Source organism: Sinocyclocheilus rhinocerous, unplaced genomic scaffold (assembly GCF_001515625.1).
Source record: "Sinocyclocheilus rhinocerous isolate Xijiao unplaced genomic scaffold, SAMN03320098_v1.1 scaffold504, whole genome shotgun sequence".
NCBI classification, from domain to species: Eukaryota; Metazoa; Chordata; class Actinopteri; order Cypriniformes; family Cyprinidae; genus Sinocyclocheilus; species Sinocyclocheilus rhinocerous.
Genome location: NW_015645076.1, coordinates 1,490,441 through 1,513,137, shown reverse-complemented (window position 1 = coordinate 1,513,137; position 22,697 = coordinate 1,490,441). Strand labels below are relative to the sequence as shown.

Here is a 22,697-nt window from a genome sequence, read left to right as displayed (position 1 = left end):
TTATATGATATAGCCTACGGCAGGTGTTTTCAAATTGGGGGTAGGGGGAACAAGGGAGTGCTTGGGGGTCTGTAGAAAACTTGAGAGAAAGTAAAAAGATTTTACTGAATTTTTATGCGTTTTAGGTCTGTATTAGGTCTGACAACGTTGCTGTGTTAAGATACTGTATTAATTATATATAATATATAAGTCAATTTACTAATTAAATAAAAACCAAAAGTAAAAAGAATTTTTAAGAAAGAAAAGAAAGAATTTTTATGCGTTTTAGGTCTGTATTAGGTCTGACAACGTTGCTGTGTTAAGATACTGTATTAATCATATATATAATATATAAGTCAATTTACTAATTAAATAAAAACCAAATATGCATTAGTGTGAAGAAATATATTTCTTTATGTTCATCCTTCTGTACAGTATCTATTGTGATGAGTGCTATACAAATACATTTGAATTGAAAATGTTTGTTTACTCAAATAGTGGGTAGAAAATAAAAAATACACTGCCAAATAATAAATGAATTCCTTTCAGATAATTTGATTTCATATTCAGTACAATGACAGTATAAAAACTTAATATTTTTCGCACACTGTAAAGGGGTATGTCCATGAAAATATATAGCTGTATATATTTTAGGAAAGGGTTCCCTTGCAATGGAATAAAATTTGGCAGTCATTGGCATGAAAAAGTAACAGGAATTTTTGTTGGTTCAAACTTATTAAACAATTTATCTGTCCTCATTTTTTAAATATTTGTTTATTGGCTTTTTCTCTTTATTGTTTAGGAAAATTGAGAACTACCAGAAACAATACCCAGCTAACAAAAATATATTCTAAAAAAGTTTGCTAATGTTCCCATTAAGTTATGAAAACATTATGTCTGAGTGTTCTCTGAACATTCAAAACATCCAGTTTTTTAAAAATGTTTTATTATTATCCAAACATTTGATCAGTTTGCAAACAATATGAGAACATTACTTTTGAATGTTCTCTGAGGATTCTGAAACATGTAGTAACATATATATTTAGATGAATGATCAACTAAAACTTTCAGGGGGAAAAAAAGTGTTCCATGAACAACGAATAAATCATGTTTTTGTGGTAATGTTTTAAGAACATTATTGAAGAACAGATGACTCTGAATGAACATTCCATTAACATTACTGGAAGAATGTTTGTTCATAACTTTGAGAGAGAACCTTCCCAAAATATTAGCCAAAGTTCTGAGAACGTTCCCTGTTAGCTAGGTACAGGGAGAGAGAGAAGAGGACTAGGAACTGGACATGATTATTGTTCCTGTTGTCCAAACAGTACAGCATGGTGCTAGCAATGCCATGGATCAAGGGCTTGATTCCCAGGGAATGCATGAACCTAATTGAATAAATGTTGCTTTGGCATAAATGTAAATGACAGGCCAGACTCAAGCTTGGCTCGCTGTGAGCACACAATGTAGGGAAAAGCGTGCCACAGCTCTGTGCCACATAAAAAATCTGAAGAAAAACCACTGTTTATTGAATGTAATTTATTAAATGAAACCTGAAATACAGACCCCATCCCTGAAAGGACAAATACACATCACATACATTCACAGGATAAAGCTACTGCATGAAATGCATCTGAATTACAATTGTCTTTTCAGTCCATTGCATTGTCTAAATTTAGTCTGTTGTACTGTTTATGTTCATATAGTGCTCCTTTTCTAATTTCAGCAAGCTGAAATTACATTATCTTGATTTCCTGTAGAATACAGCGTTTCAATACAAGACAACATCAATGTTAAAGGCAGATTTTTTTCTTTCACCCCTCTACCATTCTTAAAGGATAGTTCACCCAAAAATACTTACCTTCGTGTCGCTCCAAACCAATTAGTCGTTCATCTTTGAAAAACAAATGAAGATATTTTTAATAACACCTGAGAGATTTCTGTCACTCAACTGAAAGTCCATTCCTTCAAATTTTGTCATTTCAAAAGACATTGTAAAAGATATCCATCTGTGATTTATGATCTCTTTCTTAACTTTTAGTAAGCGTGACTCTGGAAGAAAGAGGAAGATTTTATCAGAAACGGGTATGGGTAGTGAGCAAAATTCAACACATTGACCAAAATTCGGGACCAAAATGTATTTCTGGTTAGTACAAATTAGTGGTGCGAGTCGTTGACATGTGAAGTGTTTTATGGACAGTTTAGATCATTGTGCAGTGCAGAAATGAAAGATCCCAGCGACGTGGGAGTCTGAACTTTCCACTTTTTTGTCCAATACAGCTCAACCAGTGTTTCTCATTAGATAAATCAAAGTAGTTCCATTGAAAAGTGCTGCAAATAACAATGGCTGCTGGGATGCCATAAAAGCGCAGAGTGAAGCAACATATGGTAAGCGCAGTGAGAGATGGAGATAATTATTCCTGAAGGATCTGGGAGGATGACGACCTGGTTGAGGTAGCGACGACTTCAGCAGACATGCTAGGTTGTGGGTCAGTGAGTCCGTCTCCAGTGAAAACCCCACCCAGACAACTCTCTACCCCACCCCAAACTGCCCTACAGGGAGGTAAATATCTCTCATTTCCCGGGGAAGTGAATATAGCCTCGGCTAAATCTGTTCAATCTCCGCCCGATTCCCAGGGCAGACTTTACAGGCTGTCCAGCGCGGGCTGAGCCACCCCACCAGGCCCGTGACCTTCCTCACGCCTCGCCCACAGTGACGGCAACACACTGGCAGGAGGCTCCTTCAACATGCCACGGCGTACGTGTGTGTGCGTGCAAGTGTGTGTGTCTGTACCTTCTCAACCTTTCCCAGCTACCCTCCTTATCCTTCCTGACTCTGAATGCCCTGAAGGACTCTGGGAAGGATTTTTTCCCACCCTTTCAAGGAGTTCACCTTGCACTGTGTGTTTTGATGCTGTCTTTTCCGAGCCATTCTGCAGAGCTCCAAACATTTAATATGTTGTGTTGTAAGAGTTCTAAACACAAGCCAGTTCTAAACATCTGTCTTCTCTTAAACGATGAAAACAAATAATGTGTCAGGGTTGTCGAATCTTACATAATTTGGTGACTTATTACCACCCAGTGTCTTGAAAGAACAACGGTGCTAAAGACAAAGAGCAGACAGCATATGTAAATTACTTGTATGAAAAAAACCAAACTGTTATGGGAGGATGTTTGTGCGTGTTACTCTCCTTCAAAGGCAGTGTGGGAAATTCTTAGACTGTGAGTAAAGCTTCAGTAAACTGCAGAAAAAAAATGGATGGTTTGGTGTGGAGCTCTTGATATTAGCCAACCATAAATGTGTGTGTGTGTGTGTGTGAAAGAATCACAGACATAAATGTGTTACAGCCGCTTTCCATCGCAGCGGCTGTTTGTAAACCGCCCGCACACAACGTTAGAGAAATTCTCTCTCACCAGATGGCGTTTGTATGTCCGATTTGAAAAAAAAAAGACAATTAATATTATTTATGACCGTAGCATTTGCCGCAAGCGATAACAACACAACCAGTTTGACCTAAAAAGGATGCGTGGTCCATTGCGCATCTGTGAATCCCTCAAAGAAATTATTCTGTTGGCTCTTTTCTCCGTCTTCTGTCCTGGTTGAAGAATTATTAAGAGCTGCGGTTTATTGCGGTCTGCGATGCAAACGCACCAGCCTCTTCCCCTGGGTTTCATTATGAAGGTCATAGTTCATGGGCGGCCCTGTATATGGCTGTGGTGTTTGGCTGGAGTTCCCGCTGACAGACAGGAAAGGCTGTGATTTAACATTCCACCTTTTTCCCAGATAACGCCATGGCCCTGGTGGGGCCCTGCTAGCCCAGTAGAGAACAATCACAGGAAACTGCAAATGATGAAAACGTGCTCTCTCTAGAAGACACTACGAGCGGACCTGTGAGAGAGCAAGGGACGAAGAGCAAAAAGAGAGAGAGAGACTAATACAGAAAAATGAGTGAGTGGAGAAAATGAGAACTATAAGAAAGGAAAAATACATTTTCATCAGAGCTGAAGGGAGGTGCATCATGGGCCTCTGACAGCATGTCAGCCTAAACTGGCCTGTTGGCTCACTGGGACCAGGACTTCCTGCTCTGAAGATTATAGAGTATGTGGAAAATAATGTGTTTTTTAACCTTAAACCGCATAAACACATTTCATTACACCAAATACACAAAATAATGTTCTTTTTAGCAGCATCATATGACCCCTTTAAGTGTAAAAGTTTTGGGGGAATGGACTTTAATTTAATTTTAATTTATGGACACAAATCTCTCAGGTTTCATAAGAATATCTTCATTTGTGTTTTGAAGATGAACAAAAAGTCATGTGGTTTTGGAATGACCAAGTGTGATTTTCCTTTTTTGGGAAATAACTCTTTAATTAGTAAGCGTGACTCTGGAAGAAAGAGGAAGATTTTATCAGAAACAGTTCTTCCTGCTCTGAAGATTCCATTTCCTGTGCTGCTGAACAGCAGAACATGCATGCAGTCCCTTTTGTGCTTTTAAAAGCACTAAATTTCAATTTTTGTTCTCAGAAATGTACATTACATTGCTCTCAAATGTGAGCTGTACTGATCATTATTTAGTTCATTACTTTTTACGGTCTCGAAATATTTATTTATTAATCTATTTTATTTCATTTATTTATTTTACATCATTGTGAAGCCTCTTTTACTCGTTTTTGGGCATTGTGTAAGACTCCTCTCTGTTCCAAGGCATACTTCTTTGCAAGCAGCATGTGAAGCCAACTGTAGATTCTGTTCAGGGATTCTCCTGCAGTAAATGGAGTAATATTCCTGGAACGAAAGAAATGAGAAATGTCCATCAGGAACTGACAAGTCCAGCAGGGGTCTAGTTCGAGCTGTCCCTCATCCTTGAGCCAGATGTGGCCTGTCCCTGGTCTGGGAATTCGGTCCATTGTTCTCTAGTGCTGGAATCCCATTCCTTTCCTGCACTGGGTTTTCCAAACGTGTGGTTGGTTGGTACAGTCCATTGGCATCACAGTATGTTGTTTGTGATTGCTTTTCATGATGTTCGCAGATTTTGTTATGTATAGAGACTGGGTCAAAAAAAAAAAACTATTGAGCTTTTCTACCAGTAATGCCAAAAAAAAAAAAAAAAAGATTCCACACACTATTGGGTAAGTTGTCACGATGAAAGGATTTTCAGCTAAATTGAATCAATAAAACACAAAACAATGTATGAAACAGCAACAATTATAAACAAAACTGAAAACCTTCTTAAATTGGGACAAGCTGTCATGAGTTTTCATTTAGTTTAATTTATTTATTAAATACATAATTTGATAACTAAATTCTACAGCACAATTGTTTATACAATTAATGAAAGAATTACTGAAAGAGCAATAATTATAAAGTTTAATATATAATGAGATATATTAATTACCACATTCCAGCGACTTAAGACTGGTTTTGTGGTCCAGGGTCACATATAAATAAATGTATATTTCAGTATAATATAAAAATATGTTTGTGTAATTGGTCTTATATGTATAAACGTATACATATAAAAAATTCTTAAATAAATAATTTTATAAACTTTTTTGGCCAACCATAATATAAATGTATTAATCAAATTTTTACAAAATTAAAACTTTGAAAAACACATAGTTTGTCCCAATTTAGATTTAGATGGTTTTCAATTTCAAATGTGTTATTTGGCTTTTCACTTACTGAAATAAAGCCCCTGTGACAAATTGCCCTGGTCTCTCATATATTAAACATGTAAAGTCAGATATTTCCTTTGGCAATCTATGAAATGAAATTAAAACCCTCTTTTTAACCCACACTGCTACCATATATACCTTTATGTGTTATTGAGTATAATATCATCTTTCAGTTGTGACTTTGTCTTTTTTCTTAAACAGAATGTGCTGCTTTACATGAGCAAGGTTATAAAAGATGAAAGCATTCAGTGTACCTTGGTTCAAGGTTCATGGGAAATGCCCAGTGCTTCAGTGCACGGACCTCAACTTAATTAATTAATACTGAGAATGCAGCAGGAAACATGATCACTTTTAAATCCTCTTAAGTGAACAATGAGGTGGGTGCTTATTAATCAGTGTTCTTTGAAAACAGAGCCGACTGCCAGTAAGCACACACAATCAGAGGAAGATCGCTTGGCTTAACTTACCTGTCTGTGGTTTATTTTTGTTGCTCTTCGGATATCACTTTCATCCTCACAATCACTCAATCATTCATGAATGATGAATAATAAAAACACAAAGGGTATATGTCACTATTGTACTCTTTATGAATGCAAGTATGATTCTGTTCCTCAGACCAGCAAGAACGGACTCAAACCCATGTTAGCTCACAGTGTTGGTATGAAAAAAATGATACCACAAATATTTGAACAATTCCAATGAAACCATAAATAAAAACATCTCACATATTGAAGGAAACAAGTAAATTGAATGGAAATAGGGAACCCAGTCTGTGCTGGATTGTTATGACAATGAATGTGGTTTTAACAAGAAATTTTCTGGTGTTTGGATCACAATGTTTGGAAGTCTCTCAGAATGAGAACATAACAATAAAGCAATAAATCATTTTAACAAGCTTTCTGTAAACAGATACAATATAACGTCAGCAGCCAAACAAGTGATAAACACAAAGAATATTTCAGCCACCAGCCAAACTTGATGACGAGCTGTTCACTGTTGTTTTTAACCTCAGAAGACTCTTGACGGACAGCAAATTCACAAATTGATTTAGATCATCAAAATCACTTTGTTTTCTGTTGGCTGGTAAGTCTATGACTGTTGTCCCAGTAAAAACAGTGTTCTCGAAGAGTCAGAGACATCTGTGAATGTGGGATGGGTGCAGAAGTTCACGCAGTACAATTATAGAAAAGGGAAATGATGTTCTCTGCCAAAAGATTTGATTAAAGAATGGAAAAGAACAGCTGCTCTTTGCTGATAGGGACTAGATTTCAAACAGCTAATTTATTTCTATCTTTATTTGGATTATGACGTTATTATTTTGCACATGAGGCAAGAGAGAGTCTCCAATAATCCAGTTCCAAAATCAACCCTGTTGAAAAAACCAGCATATGCTGGTTAGGTATGTTTTGACGCTGGGATGCTGGTTTATGCTGGTCATGTGCTGGCAAAGGACCAGCATAAACCAGCAAAAGGACCAGCATAAACCAGCAAAGAACCAGCTTAAACCAGCAAGGACCAGTTTAAACCAGCAAAGGACCAGCATAAACCAGCAAAGGACCAGCTTAAACCAGCATCCCAGCGTCAAAACATACCTAACCAGCATATGCTGTTTTTTTCAACAGGGAAGCTGCACCAGATGGGAAACATTTTAGTCATCTTAGACACATGCTTGAAACAAAGGCTGTTCCAGATGTTAAGGTGTCTTCACATTTGTGATCAAAAAGATCCAATGTCTGTTGTCAACAGTGTAGTGCTTTATAAAGTGGAGCTCACACAGAAGTCACTTTCAAACCAAGAAGCTATCTGTTGGTCAATGCGGCGAATTTGAGTGAACAACTTGAGGTCTTTGGGAATTTTGCGTGGGTGAATCTTTCACCTTCATGGGAAATTCCCAATTGCATGGATTCCTATTAAAATGACTGGATTTCACACACGGAAATTCACTGAACAATGGTAAATGTTACTGTACTTTTAGGCAGCAAACTTATAATATTCTTTGGTTATCGTTTACTATATTTTGTGCAAAATCAAAAGGGTATTTTTAACACCAGGGAGCCACATTGTACTCTATAAATGTGTTTTATTCAGTATTGAAAGGTTTTGTTGTAGAAAATCACCAAATATTTGTGTTCGACATTAGCTTAGCAACATGCTAATCACCCCCAGGTGACGCCCTTCTCTAGACACTTTTAGTGGGTCAAGCTGAGAGATGAGCTTGCCACAAAACTAAACTGATTGAAAATGTTTCATTTACATGTGAAAATATATTAACTATTTTTTGAGGGTTGAAAAATTACTTGAGGCCACTTGCTGCAGGTCCTTGTGCGTGCAATTCATCTGCTGAGAGTAGAGCTGATGACAAGGGAGGGTCCTTCCCTCTAGGCCCCTGCACCACATATGGAACCAATGCAAACAATCACAGAACATCGATCTCTGCAAACGTTGATAACTTCAGATTTTACATAACAACGTATGTGTGAAACACACACACACATTTAGAGAGAAAGTGAGCGAGAAGAGAGACCCCATAGTGTGTGGCAGCACCAAATCCGAGGCTTCTTCCTGTGCTTTTCCCAGAGGCAGTGACACATGTCAGCTGCATGCTGTTTACTTCTGCAACTTTTTTTCCACTGTGTGTGTGCATGCTTGTATGTGTGTATTAGTAAGGAAGTTACACATCCTGTTGGAGCACTCACATATCCCTTTGTGAAGTGACCTCCAACAGTATCTTTAGTAATCTGCTGCCTTTAACAGAACACATTTAAAAACATCAGTATTCCAGTGGGAAATGCACTCACTGCTATAAAGACAGGAACACAGCCGCCATATTTGTTCATTTAAAGGGTTAGTTCACCCAAAAATTAAAATTCTGTCATCAATTACTCACCCTCATGTTGTTTCAAACCCATAAGACCTTCGTTCATCTTCGGAACACAAATTAAGATATTTTTTGATGGAATCTGAGAGCTGTCTGACCCTGCATAGACAGCAAAGCAACTGAAAGACTCCCGAAAAGTCCAAAAACGTAGCAAGGAGATCTGTAAAATAATCAGGGGTTCAACCGTAAGTTTACGAAACTACGAGAAAAATTTGTTCTCGTAGCTTCGTAAAATTACGGTTGAACCCCTGATGTCACATGGATTATTTTACCAATCTCCTTCCTACGTCTTTGGACTTTTCGGGAGTCTTTCAGTTGCGTTGCTGTCTATGCAGGGTCAGACAGCTCTCAGATTCCATCAAATCGTAAAGAGTAATTAATGACAGAATTTTCATTTTTGGGTGAACTATCCCTTTAATAACATCTCGATCACATTTGCAGCGACATGTAGCTTCTAACACAATTAATAGTTACTTATGTACATTAATATGATCGTTTATATTGGGAGTTAGAGAATAAACAGGAACAGAGCTGATTGACAGATAAACAGCATCTCGATCACATTTGCAGCGACATGTAGCTTCTAACACAATTAATAGTTACTTATGTAATTAATATGATCGTTTATATTGGGAGTTAGAGAATAAACAGGAACAGAGATGATTGACAGAAATAATTCGAGACTCAATCTCTCCAGTTATAGTAACTGATTACAGCAACACCTGAATATTCATGCTGGTCTTGTCAGCGGGATATCAGCAGGATAAACCTCTTTCAAATAATTCCAGGATGTTTAAAACCTTTATTTTCTCTGGAAGTGCTTATTCTTCCATCAAAAAAACACCTACGGTGACAAGGTTTTCAACATTCAGCCAACTGTTTGGTTACCAACATTTTTCAAAATATCTTCTTTTGTGTTCAACAGAAGAAACTCATACAGATTTAAAATGACTCGAGGATGAATAAACAATGACAGAATTTTGATATTTGTGTAAGCTATCCCTTTAAAAGAACCACGTTTTTCTACTTGTGAAGAACATTTTAATAATCTAAAGAAACCTTTTCCACTATAAAAATCATTTTGTGCAATGGAAAGCTTCCATGAATGTTAAATGTTCATTATGGAAGTTAAAAGTTCTTCATGGAAAAATAGATTCCAATAAACTAAAGACATTTTGTCACCTTGGAATTATAAGGTATATCTGCCATTTTTGTCAAAACTGAGTTATTCACATATTCTTATTCTGTGACAACTTATTTACATTATGTGTTTTTTTTATTTTTATTTTTTTAAGTTGTGTACATTTTGGAACTGATGTATGAAAGAGACTTATTACCCATATCCCATATGTAATGCAAAAACTTTGAAGCTCAATATCTCGAAACTGTTCAGAATGCAGATAGAACCTTATAATTCCAAGTTGACGATTTTTATATACAAATGCAAACATGCATAAGACACAAACATAGAAATGCATTTACGTCTCAAAAAATGTATGTTTATTTATCCAGCATGTGCACAGAAAATGTTTTAAGAAACACAACAATGAAAAAAGCGCCAAAGGCATCTGTATGTTCCAGACATAGAGACACATAGAGACCTCATCTCAGTTTGTAGATCTGTAGATCTCCTAAATCTGTAAACCCACATGTGTTAATGTAACTTGCCCTTGAACAACAAGACTCACCTATACTGAGATTCATATAAACTACAGATAAATTAGTTTAAGACGTTTCGATGAATCAAAAGTCAATAAAATGTCCCTGCTGATAAGACCAGCAGGAATTTACATGCTTGTCCAGACCTTGTTTATCCTAATTTATCCATGATCTGCTAATCTTTTAGAAGGGAAATGTATGTTGACAGTGATTCTAGTTTCTGATGATAGTAACTCTATTGTGTTTTGGTTTCTTTAATTAAAGTATATATATATATATATATAAAAAAAGCTTCATTAGGGTGCGATCCTCAGTTCATAGTTTCACCCATAGAACACCTCCATTTCACCTCCATTTCAATCAAAGAAATCGGAAAGACTGACAATGTGTGATGTTCTCCAAAGTGTTCCAATGGATCATCATGGAAGAGGTTCACGTGACTTTAATATTACACATAAAATACATTATTTTCTCCAGTTCCCATCCATAAACATGAGATAACTAAGGCCTCAATGGAAAAGTACAATTTAATTTAAATAAGATTTAAAGATTTAAATAAGATTTAATAGACTTAACAGATTAAAAGTGTTTAACTACTGATTTAAAATTCCGTCAAATATAACAATAAATAATATATCATTAATACTTTGCAACATTTAAATAGTTTTAGTTTATAAATTTTAATTTATAAATTCTAATTCTGTTTTTTTTTTAAAATAACATATTTACAAATTGCTTTTCTTTTTTCATTTGCCAAGTGATTAAAACATGCCATTAGGTCTTTGATTGATGCAATTTGATGCAAGTTGCATATAAAAATTAGGTTTTAATGACTTATTTTATTGTTATATTTAACTACATGTTTGAACATGAATTAATTAAGATTTTCAAATATGTATATTTATTTGATCCATTAATAAATTGATAATTGATTCCTTGCCTGTTGTCAACAACACTTACCTGGTAATGCATAAGTATGTTCATAGTGTGCATAAATATCTCGGAGGCGAGCCGTCCGTCTGGTTTGTAGGGCAGCAGTAAGTACTGAATGCCCAGCAGAGGTACCAGGATTAAGGTGGCCCTGACGGCCCTCATGTACAGACTGGATTCTGCCTGGTGGGTCACCTTCAGCTTAGTGATCAACACTCTCACAATGTTTAAAAGGAAGAAGAGGTTAATCTGAGGAAACCAAGCAGAGAAAAGAGCAACTATAAAGAGAGAGAAAAAGAAATGCATTGCAGTACCCCAAAACTCTTTACCGTACACAGTAAAGACACAGTAAACATAAAGGTATTTCTTCATGATTTTATGTCATATGTTTTCTTTATTTTTACATTTTTCAAAATGTTAAACTTTCTTTTTATTTCCAGGTCTTTTGGACCCCACTGTACATTCAAGCATGGATTCACAGCTAATGACTAAAGTTTGGATTATGTTATATTATCTGGAAAGATGTATTCAGACCGAAGGTTTACCTTCCAACAAGACAATGACCCTAAGCACACAGCTAAAATAACGAAGGAGTGGCTTCACAACGACTCTGTGACTGTTCTTGAATGGCCCAGCCAGATCCCTGACTTAAACCCAATTGAGCATCTCTGGAGAGACCTAAAAATGGCTTTCCACCAACGTTTACCATCCAACCTGACAGAACTGGAGTGGATCTGCAAGAGGGAATGGCAGAGGATCCCCAAATCCAGGTGTGAAAAACTTGTTGCATCTTTCCCAAAAAGACTCATGGCTGTATTAGATCAAGAGGGTGCTTCTACTAAATACTGAGCATTTTTCAGTTTTTCTTTTTTAATAAATTTGCAAAAATGTCAACAATTCTGTGTTTGTCTGTCAATATGGGGTGCTGTGTGTACATTAATGAGGAAAAAAAATTAACTTAAATGATTTTAGCAAATGGCTGCAATATAACAAAGAGTGAAAAATTTAAGGGGGTCTGAATACTTTCCGTACCCACTGTATAAGCCTGTCAAAATACCTGTAAATTGTAACATAAACAGACAAGGATATAACAATATATTCAAGACTGGTGGTGGACCAAATAGTTTGAAAATCGGTTACTGACTCAGACGGTATTCCAACACAATCTCACAGTGATCTTTTCACAGTTTTTATGTTTTGGTGGTTAATTCGTATGAATTTGTATGATCTCATCCATATGTTTTCGTATAATATGCTAACATCCCAGTGATGATTATCTTTAGGGGTGGACCCTAATGCTTACTTTTTTCTAAAAAAATATGATTCACATCATACAAATGAAATCGCCACTTTGTAAAATAGTTAAGTTTTCCTGTGAGACTGGATTAGATATTCATCATCAACCACCATTCTGAACATATAAATATGCTTGTGAACAGCAATAACTGTTTATAATGACACAAAATCAGCTTTAAACTGGCAGTTACAGCACTGAAGAAGTCAGTCCAAGATTCATTTGATACTGAGCTCATTACATGCTTTTTATGGGCTGCAGAGGAAATCATTCCTAATCAAAACTAACCTCAATGCAAACAACAAAGAGAACACGGCACTTTGATTAAAACTGCCAGAGCTTAAATAGATTTTTTTTTTTATCAAGATCATGCAGATATAAGGGTGGGTAGAAGATAAACAAAAGATATAAAGTGTGAGATAATGAAATAGTGAAAGAAAGTAAGACTAGAAAAAGAAAACCAGACTTACCAACAGGGCTGCACAGATGGGACCATGAATAATGTAGAGCAAAGAAGTGTTCGAGCTTATCCAACAGCTGTGGACAAACGCGTAAGAAAAGTGATTTCAGATTTACGGAAAGCAGAACCGATGAACACATGAACACTTCGTTAAATGTTCAGGACATCACTGCTATAATTTCATAAGATGTTCTACAGAGCCTCTGCCTGGTCACTGTATTCCTGCGTCCTGACAGAAGCTGGGATCAATTGAAGGTTAATTTTTTGACATTGAATTCAAAATTGAGAACTAATTCAGTTTTTAAAATTGGTTCCATGGTACTACAGTGTTTATTGCAATCTACAGCATAAGCAATTATATTTTAGCAGTGTTTAAATGTGCAGTCTGAATTTTAATGTTGAATGAAAGAAGTCATTAATGCTCACCAAGGCAGGATTTATTTAATCACAAATACAGTAAAATAAGTAATAAGTAATTATCAATGTTGAAAACAGATTTTTTTTTTTAGAAATTTCAAATAATTACTGTCACTTTTGATCAATTTAAATGTCATGTTTACTAATAAAATGTATTTCTCTTTTTTAAATATTAATTTAATTACCCAACACCATTGAATGGTAGTGTATCACAGTTTACACTAAATATTAAACAGTACAACTGTTTTCAACATTAATAATAATAAATCAATAAATTGGCATATTAAAATGACGACTGAATTAATGGTTGCTGAAAATTCGGCTTTGCCATCATAGAAATAAATTACATTTGTAAATATATTAAAATAGAAAACAGATATTTTAAATTGTAATAATATTTTTTATATAATTTAACATTAATATTATTACATAATATTACTGTTTTTACTGTCTTTTTTACCAAATACATGCAGCACCTGTGAGAATAAGAGATGCCTTCCAAAAGACTTCTTTAAAAAAAAAAATCATAATTATTCCAAACTTTCTCTTTGGTAGTGTATATATACACACTGTATATATTACATTCAAAACAATATGGTTGATACTGTAAAGATAAATATTTTATAACAGTATTATAAAAACAGTTATCTACAGTTGCTCAGTAGATAACTATGGCTGCTTATAAGGAGGAGGGATGCTTCCTCAAAAGAAATGTTAATGGAATTATTATGGAACCAGAATCATTAAGCAGGAATTCTTAAATTCCAATTCGATTGAACTCACTTGTCATTGTAGTAATAACTTCGTGATATTGCATGGATAAATGCAGGTATTAATGGGAAGCCTGGAAAACATTTGAAATAAATAACATCATTAAATGTGAAAAGAAAACAGAAAGCCAGTGCAATTTCCCTTTTTAAAAAACGTACCCCATCCTAGGAGGTAATACCACATGAGGTGCTGCTTCTCAGCAAACACTGCCACAACAATGAGTGTGTGCAGGTAGATTCCCTCACACAACATCCAGAAGTAGTTACAGCCCAGGAGATAATGGTGGATGAACACAGACACTTTACAGCTCACCTGGGAGAAAAACCAGCAACATGAAATCAATATGACCCTGTTCACCTTCTTAAAGGGGTCATCGGATGCCCATTTCCCACAAGTTGATATGATTCTTTAGGGTTTTAATGAAAAGTCTGTAACATAGTTTGGTTAAAATTTCTCAATGGTAGTGTAAAAAACACATTTTTTACCCTGTCAAAAACAGCTCTTTTCAGAGCAAGCCGTTTTGTAGCATTTTCCTTTAAAGTTGTTGTGTACACACACTGCCAACACACATTTCAGTTCAAACAACTTGTAAAAGTGCATGTAGCATCCGATGAACTCTTTAATACACATTCCTGGTCATATTTTGCGTGACAAGCTTCTCCACTATTCTTTTTGTACACTTACTGGGTTGGCTTGTGTTACTTCTTGGTTGTTTGCAACACAAGTGAAAAAGATGATGGTTATAACCGAGTTCAGCACAAAAGAGAAGAACAGATTCTTGTGTAGAGTTATCCTTTGACAACTTAAGCTCCTGAGTGGAAGAAAACAGCAAACTATATTAGATTGGGTGGAAAGGGAGGTACGTTTTTATGATATGGAGGCAAGATTTTTTCGCATTACTTACTTGAAATAGAAAAATATCCCCAGAGAAGTAAACAAAGATATCAGCGACAATCCATGACCAATCAAAGTCAAGTAATAGAGATTAAATGCTGTCTGAAAAGAAGGAAAGAAATGAAGAAGTTAGAAATACAAAACTTACCATATGAACAAAAGCAAAACTTATGTGAAGCAAAGTGTGCGAATTTTGAAGATAGAATGGACCATTGTAATCCTAAATTAGAGCTCACCCTTTTGTGATCATTGGACATATGATTACAGCCCGTGTAATTTGTCCATGTTCTGTTACTCTCTGGGTGAACGAACCAATGGCCTGAATCAGTACAAATCTTTATCGCCATTTCTGATAAAACACGATATGGATTAGTCAGGCTTTTATATAAAGTTTATGAATATGAAGTAACCTTTATTCAATGGTCAAGATTTAAAAAAATCTATCGTGGGACTCACCTGAAGTGTCAAAGTCATTATAGTAGTCTGGACAGTGCTGGGCTGAAGTGACTCCTGCTTCCAAATCGTCCCAGCACATCCATCCATCCCAGGTCCGCTTACACATAGAACCATCTGCAATACAGGTATTTGCAGTTATTAATAATATAAGGACTTGGAATCTTAAATGGGTCTTAGTATTTGATGTCTACATTTAGCAATCAGCTTCTCAGACAAGACTACAGTACAATAAAAAAGACTACAGACAATAAAGATCTTTTATCAGTAATAACAATAAATCTGCATAAATATTCCATTCATTTTCTCCATAGGGAAAATGATTTTTAACAATAACTTGCCTTAAAAACAGATATAGTGTACTGTGAGCTCCAAGGTTGTCAATGGATTATGCTTTTGTTGAAGCTGTCAGTTTGTATTATTTTAAGCTATTTTTCAAAGAATCGTGTCTAACAGCAATATTTCCTGGTGGAAAACTACATTACCCATGATACTGTAAATAAAATTCCACCAATAAGAGTCGTGGCGAACAAATCGCGCCAAAAAATCACGTAGAAAACACCCACTCCCATGAAACACCACACTCTCAACTTCTTAAATATTTGTTAATATATGCATTTTTTGCAAAATATGCATATATGTACAAATAGGCTACATATACAGTACTGTGCAAAAGCCATTGGTATTTTCACCAATGAAACAATGGTTTTAAGCTAGTTATTTCTATCTTTTACTGTAGTGTGTCAGTAGGAAATATCTTTTCATTTCTAAACATTCCTTTTGCCATTAATTGTAATAATCCAGTGAGATTTTTGTATGCACAAGTCTGACAACAGCCAGTGCTCCACAGAGATCTGATCTCACCATCATCCAGTCCATCTGGAATGACATGAATAATCAGAAAACTGTGAAGAACTGTGGCAACAGCTCCAAGATGTGTGAAAAAAAATCTTCCTACAAAGCTATCTGAAAAAGTATGCACAAGTGTACCTAGGGCAAAAGCTTGTTTTAAACGCAAAGGGTGGTCACACCAAATATTGATTTGACACTGTGTAAATGGATCATTGCAAATGGATCCTCAGTTTTGGAGGTCTTTACCAAACAGCTTTTAACAGCTTTCACACAACCCCTGTCAAGCTTTAATCGCTGTCCTTCAAATGTAACTTGTGTCCCATAGACAGCAATTAATCTTAATTCAGAGGCCAGACAGCTAATGTTGGGCTTCTGTAGATGAACAAATTCATGTTGTAGGACACACCCCACAGAATGTTTCCATTTAATCATCTGTTCACATTAGAGCCTTCCTGTAAGTTCCAGGATGATGAGACAAAACATCATGCGGTTTCGGTCCATGCCCCCTAATATTCTTAAGAGCATCCAAATAGAAACCGAGGGCAGATATTAAACCTCCCTTTTACAGTGGAATTCTGTAACTGCCATGACTTCCCACAAACTACATGTCAGGACATAGTTTATAGATATTGCTCATAGTCAAGAATCTGTGTGAAATAAGGACCTCTCACCTGTTCTGTTGTGATTAGTGTCTTTCATAATCTTCTGGTAGCATTCAAACTGGGCGGTCAAAATATTGTGACGAGTGAAGCCCATTTCAGGGGTATTCTTTTGTGCCGTACCTCCAGTGCTGTTCTCTGAGAGGACTGCCACAAAAAACTATTCAAAAATAGGAGAAAAAAGATCAACAATGACGTTAGATGATGAAACATAAACCTTAGAAAATAAAATGTTGTCTCTCCAGGATCTTTGAATTGCATAGTAATTGTGCACATGTGTAACACAGCCAAATTACTGATTGTTTGCTAAGTACTAAACTTTTCATGGGTCTGTGTTTTGTTATACTTAATTTAATGGTAATTAATGAATTATTTTACAATAAATAGCTAGCTAGCAAGTTACCCAATAAAATGATATAAACCTGTGTATAACATTTATGTAAAATTGCTTATGACAAACAAATACCTCAAAGGTTGCCGACAGAAAGAGAAAAGAGGTAATGCAGCATCCGAACATGGTTCTACTGTTTGGCTTTCGTGTCTCCAAATGATCTGAATGTTTCTGCTGAAAGCAAACAGAGTAATCTTTTTTTTTACATCCAAAGAATTGAGCGATGAACAGACACTTTGCTAGTAGGTTAATTAAGCTAAACAAAGAGTGTAGGTGAGCTAAAATGAAAACATGAAATTAGGGATTTCCCTAAAGAATTTCTAATGGTTATTTTAGTCAAGGTGACAGTAAATTCTCAGTTCCAAGAAAACAAGCCATTGGAGCCAGGTGAACTCCCAGGAGTGCAGTAACAGTGCTGATGTTAAGTTGGAAAAGAGGGCAAAATCAAAGCCTGCTTTACATGAAAGTTCAGTCCATCAGGACGCCTATAATCACCACAAAAGGCAAGAAGGCATCATTAAACATGCATTACACGGTTCACCGTGGCTGTTTTGGCTTGCTATAGATAACATCATAAATCAGTTTCAAAGCATAGAAAGATCTGTTTTAGCCACAATAAAGTTGCTTGCAAAAAAGCATTCACTATTTTTACATGCTAATGTTTTATGACATCCTGGACTACAGTTTGATTATACACAACCCCGGTTTATTCTTTTTATGGTGTTCCATGTGGAACTATCAGCGCATTCCAAAACATCTTTAACATCTGCCTTGATTCTGTTGTTATTTCCCTTTTAAATTAATACCTGTCGGTATGGCCATGGCCAAGGGGCTGAAACGTCATGTGATTCTTTTGTTCGGCCTCCAAACATTTCCTACTTGGATGGGGACCCGAAACCACATGACTAGACTCATATGAGGAAAATTATCCATTTGGATTTGTCTTTAGTCTCAAAAATGAACATGCTTCCCAGAAGTCCAGACAAAGTGAATTAGCGAACGTGTGGTTGTTTTATAACTTCCATTTGGACAGGAAATATTTCTCAATGCATAATGGCAATAATCGTGACTTTTGAAGAAATTTCTGTGTAAGACTTTTCGTCTTGCACTACTGTAATAATACCAGTATTTTGCTTCATAAATAATGATAAAGGTATTATATATAGAGTTCACATTGCTCTGTTATCTGATTTAATGGCATGAAACTGAATTACATGAGGAGGAATGAGTGCATTAGGCACATGCATGTTCTGTTTGGTAATGGGGACTAACACATAAAATATAATTTTCTTTTTTTCCATTTAACCAATTAATTTGCTCATTTCAGATATCACAGATCAGATGATGCTATATATTTAAGAGAAAAATGTGGTTAATAGGGATAGAGTAGGTAGGTATGGAAGCCACCCTCTGATATCATAAAATATATATACAGTGGGTACGGAAAGTATTTTTTTCAGTTTTTCTTTTTTAATAAATCTGCAAAGATGTCAACAATTCTGTGTTTTTCTGTCAATATGGGGTGCTGTGTGTACATTAATGAGGAAAAAAAATTAACGTAAATGATTTTAGCAAATGGCTGCAATATAACAAAGAGTGAAAAATTTAAGGGGGTCTGAATACTTTCCGTACCCACTGTATATATATTTGGGCACCCACTGAATTAAACCACAATTGCATGAATTATACATTGATTATAAATCAAAATATCAAAGCAATTGGCACCTGCAAACAAAAGATTAGCTTCCTTTCTAACTTCACTTTTTTGCCATTTTTTAAAGACATTTTGTTAGCTATTTTCCCAACAGCTACAAATCACACCCCCAGAAGTTTCACTGCAAAATGACACAAAGACTTTACAAACTATTTCTGTCTGAATTAGTAGGTCTGAGTCTATAGATTTATATAGCTCAAAAAACACTGCACAAGCCAGAACTGTTGTAGTTCCAAGCTCAATGAATGTTATGAATGTCTCTCTACAGTATCCACTGTGTCAGACTCTGTAAATAAGACATACAGAATGTGCTGTGGCGTGGGCCCCCAGCACCAGGACTGAAAACAACTCTTATACAGCACACCTCTGTGTAATATTCAGTGTTACTCTCTCCTAATATGCAGAGAAATACACTGATAGAATACATTACTGAAGAGTGTAAACATTGTGATAATTTCAGCATTGCTCGATTTGAACATCCCAGCCAGCTCAACATAGCAACATTTGTCCAAACAATGGCAGGGGTTTGGGGCCAGATCTTTGTCCAGTCAGACAGTGTTCTGGAAACCTGTTTGAAAACATTAGTCAATTGCAACTATCTGTCAATTGCACCGGCTGTAACCTTAACATTGCCGTCACCATTCAATGTGTGTCCAATTGTTTCTAGTTCAGCTAATTCAGTGGCAGTTTGCATAACATATTCACTTAAACAATGTAAATCACCATCAATGCAGAATTTATGTGTTTCGGGGTCATCAGCATTTATCTGAATACAAGAACTCAGTCCTGTAAGCTCCAAACCCTGACAGATCAACTCTCAGTCCTTCATTCCAGATAAACAGCCAGCTATTTATTGAAACAGTACATTAAATATTTGTATTGTGCAAAATTCATGCCATTTCACAGGACAGATTAATTTGTACCTACAATCTTGAAATCCATATAATTTATCAGCTGCCCATATACCACGATATCAGAGAAGCAATATTGTTTTTATACATTAAATACTTTGAGAACTAAAGTTCAGAACGAAATTTAACTTATCATGAGGGTGCCTTCTTTAAGTCAAGATCAACATACATAAGAAAAATAACGACTCTGTGAAACTATGAATTATCAGCAGAAATCTACTAAGTGCGCCCTAATGAATGACATTTCTTAATCGGCTGAACATTTTCTTGATTACTTATTTTACACTAAATCTACATTAAAAAAAACTGTGATGTGATGAAAGAAATACAAAAACAGTCCATAAAACTACTAAATAGAGGAAAAACAGCTATAAATCTGGCCATTCAGGTGTTGGTGGTGAGCATAAATCACTTAGATGTCATTCTAATAGGAATGTGAAAAAAAAGTGTTTTACTATATGATTGGATGACCCCAGCATTTGGTGGAAAAACAGAGGGTTGAAACATGATAACTTTTTGCCCTTCCTGTGAAGCTAATGGAGTGGTTTATAGATGTGACTTTCCCAGAGACCCCTCTCTCTCATACCCAAACCCTCCCACCTATTCCCTCCCTCCCTTTCTCTCCTGTCACTCTCTCTCTACTGGGCCTGGTTATAAAAAGCCACCCTCCAGATCTTAAATCAGGAAGCCTACTGACATTTAGTTTAACTCATGTCATTTTAGGAAACACCCATGGATATAACACACAATTTTTCCACTCTTCACTCATAAGGATTTATCTTAAAGTGACACAGAATAAAGTTGTATTCAGCAGTAATGATGCGTTTACTCATAGACATAACTGTCATAATTCAACTGAAATCATTCTGTCATTTTTTAAGAAATTTTTGCTTGTGTGTGTGTGTGTGTGTGTGTGTGCGCGCGCATTTCATATTAACCCAATAATAAAAAATGTAAGTCCTTATAAAATGTAATTGTGAAATGTGTAAGCAGTCAACATTTATATTTACGTAACAGTTTTACTGTATGTCAAGTCTTAACACAAGTCAAAATAATATGATTGGTCAAAAGCCTCCAAACCATTTAAATAGGTATTTCATGACTTTTCTTAAAACATGTCTTCTTTAAAACTTGTGCTCTAAGTATTTATTTATGTTTTTAATGAAGAGTTAAAGAGATTCATTATCCAGAACACATCTACAAACCTCAATGTTCAATTGAAAGACATCACTGTTAATTAGTGGTCAGCTGATAAGTTATTTATTATTATTATTATTATTATTATTTAGTGGCATCTATGGTGCCACCATACTGTAAAAATGTAGTTTTGACAAAATAATTTTGGCAGCTGTGGTTGTAAAAAATACTGAAAAACTGCAAAAACATTTATAGAACAAACTGTAAATTTACAGTATAAGACTGTAATTTACAAAAAATTCAACAATGCACACTGCTACTAAAACAGTTTTGTATCTTTAACATAAACTGACAACCACCATAATAATGCAGGTTGTAAAAAAAACAGCAATATGAAGAATCAGTTAGTTTCTCCACAAGCTGAAGTATATGCTAATATATAGAAGGCACACGGAGTCATTCACGCAAACACTAAACACCATCATGGTAACACACAACACTTAAATAATGCAATAAACATTCATTAAACAACAGAAGATGTAACATTAACCCAACATGTACATAACTGATAACAAACATGAGAAAACAATTAAGAAACATGATTACTTAAACAAAATACTTTCAAATGTGGAGTGTCACGCAGGGAATTCTGGGACTATCAGTTTACAGTTTTTACTGTAAATTATATGTTGATTTGTTATTTTTTACTTCTAAAAATTGTACAATTAACAACATTTTACTGTAAAATTACATTAAATGTCTGGTTAGATATTATACAGTTTTTCCCTGTATATAGTATGGAAACTTACTGTTACTGTAACCTATTAACAGTTTTTTTCCCCGTAGCGTCTTTACAATATTTTACAGTTAAAATTACACTAATTTTTTACAGTGCAGGACTGGCAATTATAATTCAATAGCAGCAAATAATTGCCACATGTAAATAAACTCAGATTTTACACAATATTTAAACTAATAATAGTTTAATAATAATAATAGGCAGAACGACTACTTCAGTCGGTCAGTTGGGTACAGTTACCCTACAATGCAAATAAACCTTAAAACGGCCAAATATTGGCAGCTATATTATTAGTTTATCACTACTGTTAGTATATTGTAATGTAAACTCACCATTTTATTTGTGTATAATGTTTAAACGTTATTGCAAATGTAATCATTCTGAACACTGATGAATGTACTATTTAAACATTTTAGTCAAACTGAGATCATTAACCGTCAGACTAAAAAAAGTGATTTAGTCTAAGTTGGTACATGAACCTTTCAAGTTTTAAAGGTTCTTCAATAACAAGCAAAAATAATAAATCGTCAAATTTACAGAGACTCATCACGCAAACAGCAAGTGATATAATCAACAGAATTTAATTACTTACATTGAAATAAGTGTTCTATTTCAGTTCTGAGCAATATGGCACAGCAGGATAAAGTTTGCTCAAGTGCGTAATGAGTTTGTCATTTAGAAACCATGAACGAGAAATAAGCGTCGTAAGAATAAATGTACATGTTGTCATAAATTCTCGCTCTTACCTCGTTTGCGCGGTCCTCTGTTCTCTGCTGCGGCAGTATGTAGTGTGTAGTGTGTACTGTCTGGGAGATGTGCT

General features: G+C 35.4%; 1 protein-coding gene across 1 annotated transcript; it reads right to left on the bottom strand.

Moving 5' to 3' along the window:
- LOC107705502 (calcitonin gene-related peptide type 1 receptor-like) lies at positions 1-22,697 on the bottom strand. Its single transcript, XM_016508809.1, has 12 exons — positions 22,624-22,697; positions 17,392-17,490; positions 16,938-17,085; positions 15,418-15,531; positions 15,198-15,310; positions 14,972-15,063; positions 14,752-14,878; positions 14,226-14,379; positions 14,080-14,140; positions 12,890-12,956; positions 11,136-11,374; positions 1-79 (listed from the first exon to the last, which is right to left on the bottom strand). Exons 2-12 carry the CDS (start codon positions 17,440-17,442, stop codon positions 1-3), a joined length of 1,245 nt encoding a protein of 414 aa, XP_016364295.1. The 5' UTR covers positions 17,443-17,490; positions 22,624-22,697.

What these genes read in the sequence shown, in the direction of transcription:
- LOC107705502 (XM_016508809.1), bottom strand. Translation starts at nt 17,442, where the DNA reads ATGTTCGGATGCTGCATTACCTCTTTTCTCTTTCTGTCGGCAACCTTT. An exon ending in TGTCCAATGATCACAAAAGG is followed by an intron (nt 15,064 to 15,197) that starts GTGAGCTCTAAT and finishes CCTTCTTTTCAG; the next exon opens with ACAGCATTTAATCTCTATTA. An exon ending in AGTTATTACTACAATGACAA is followed by an intron (nt 12,957 to 14,079) that starts GTGAGTTCAATC and finishes GTTTGTCCACAG; the next exon opens with CTGTTGGATAAGCTCGAACA.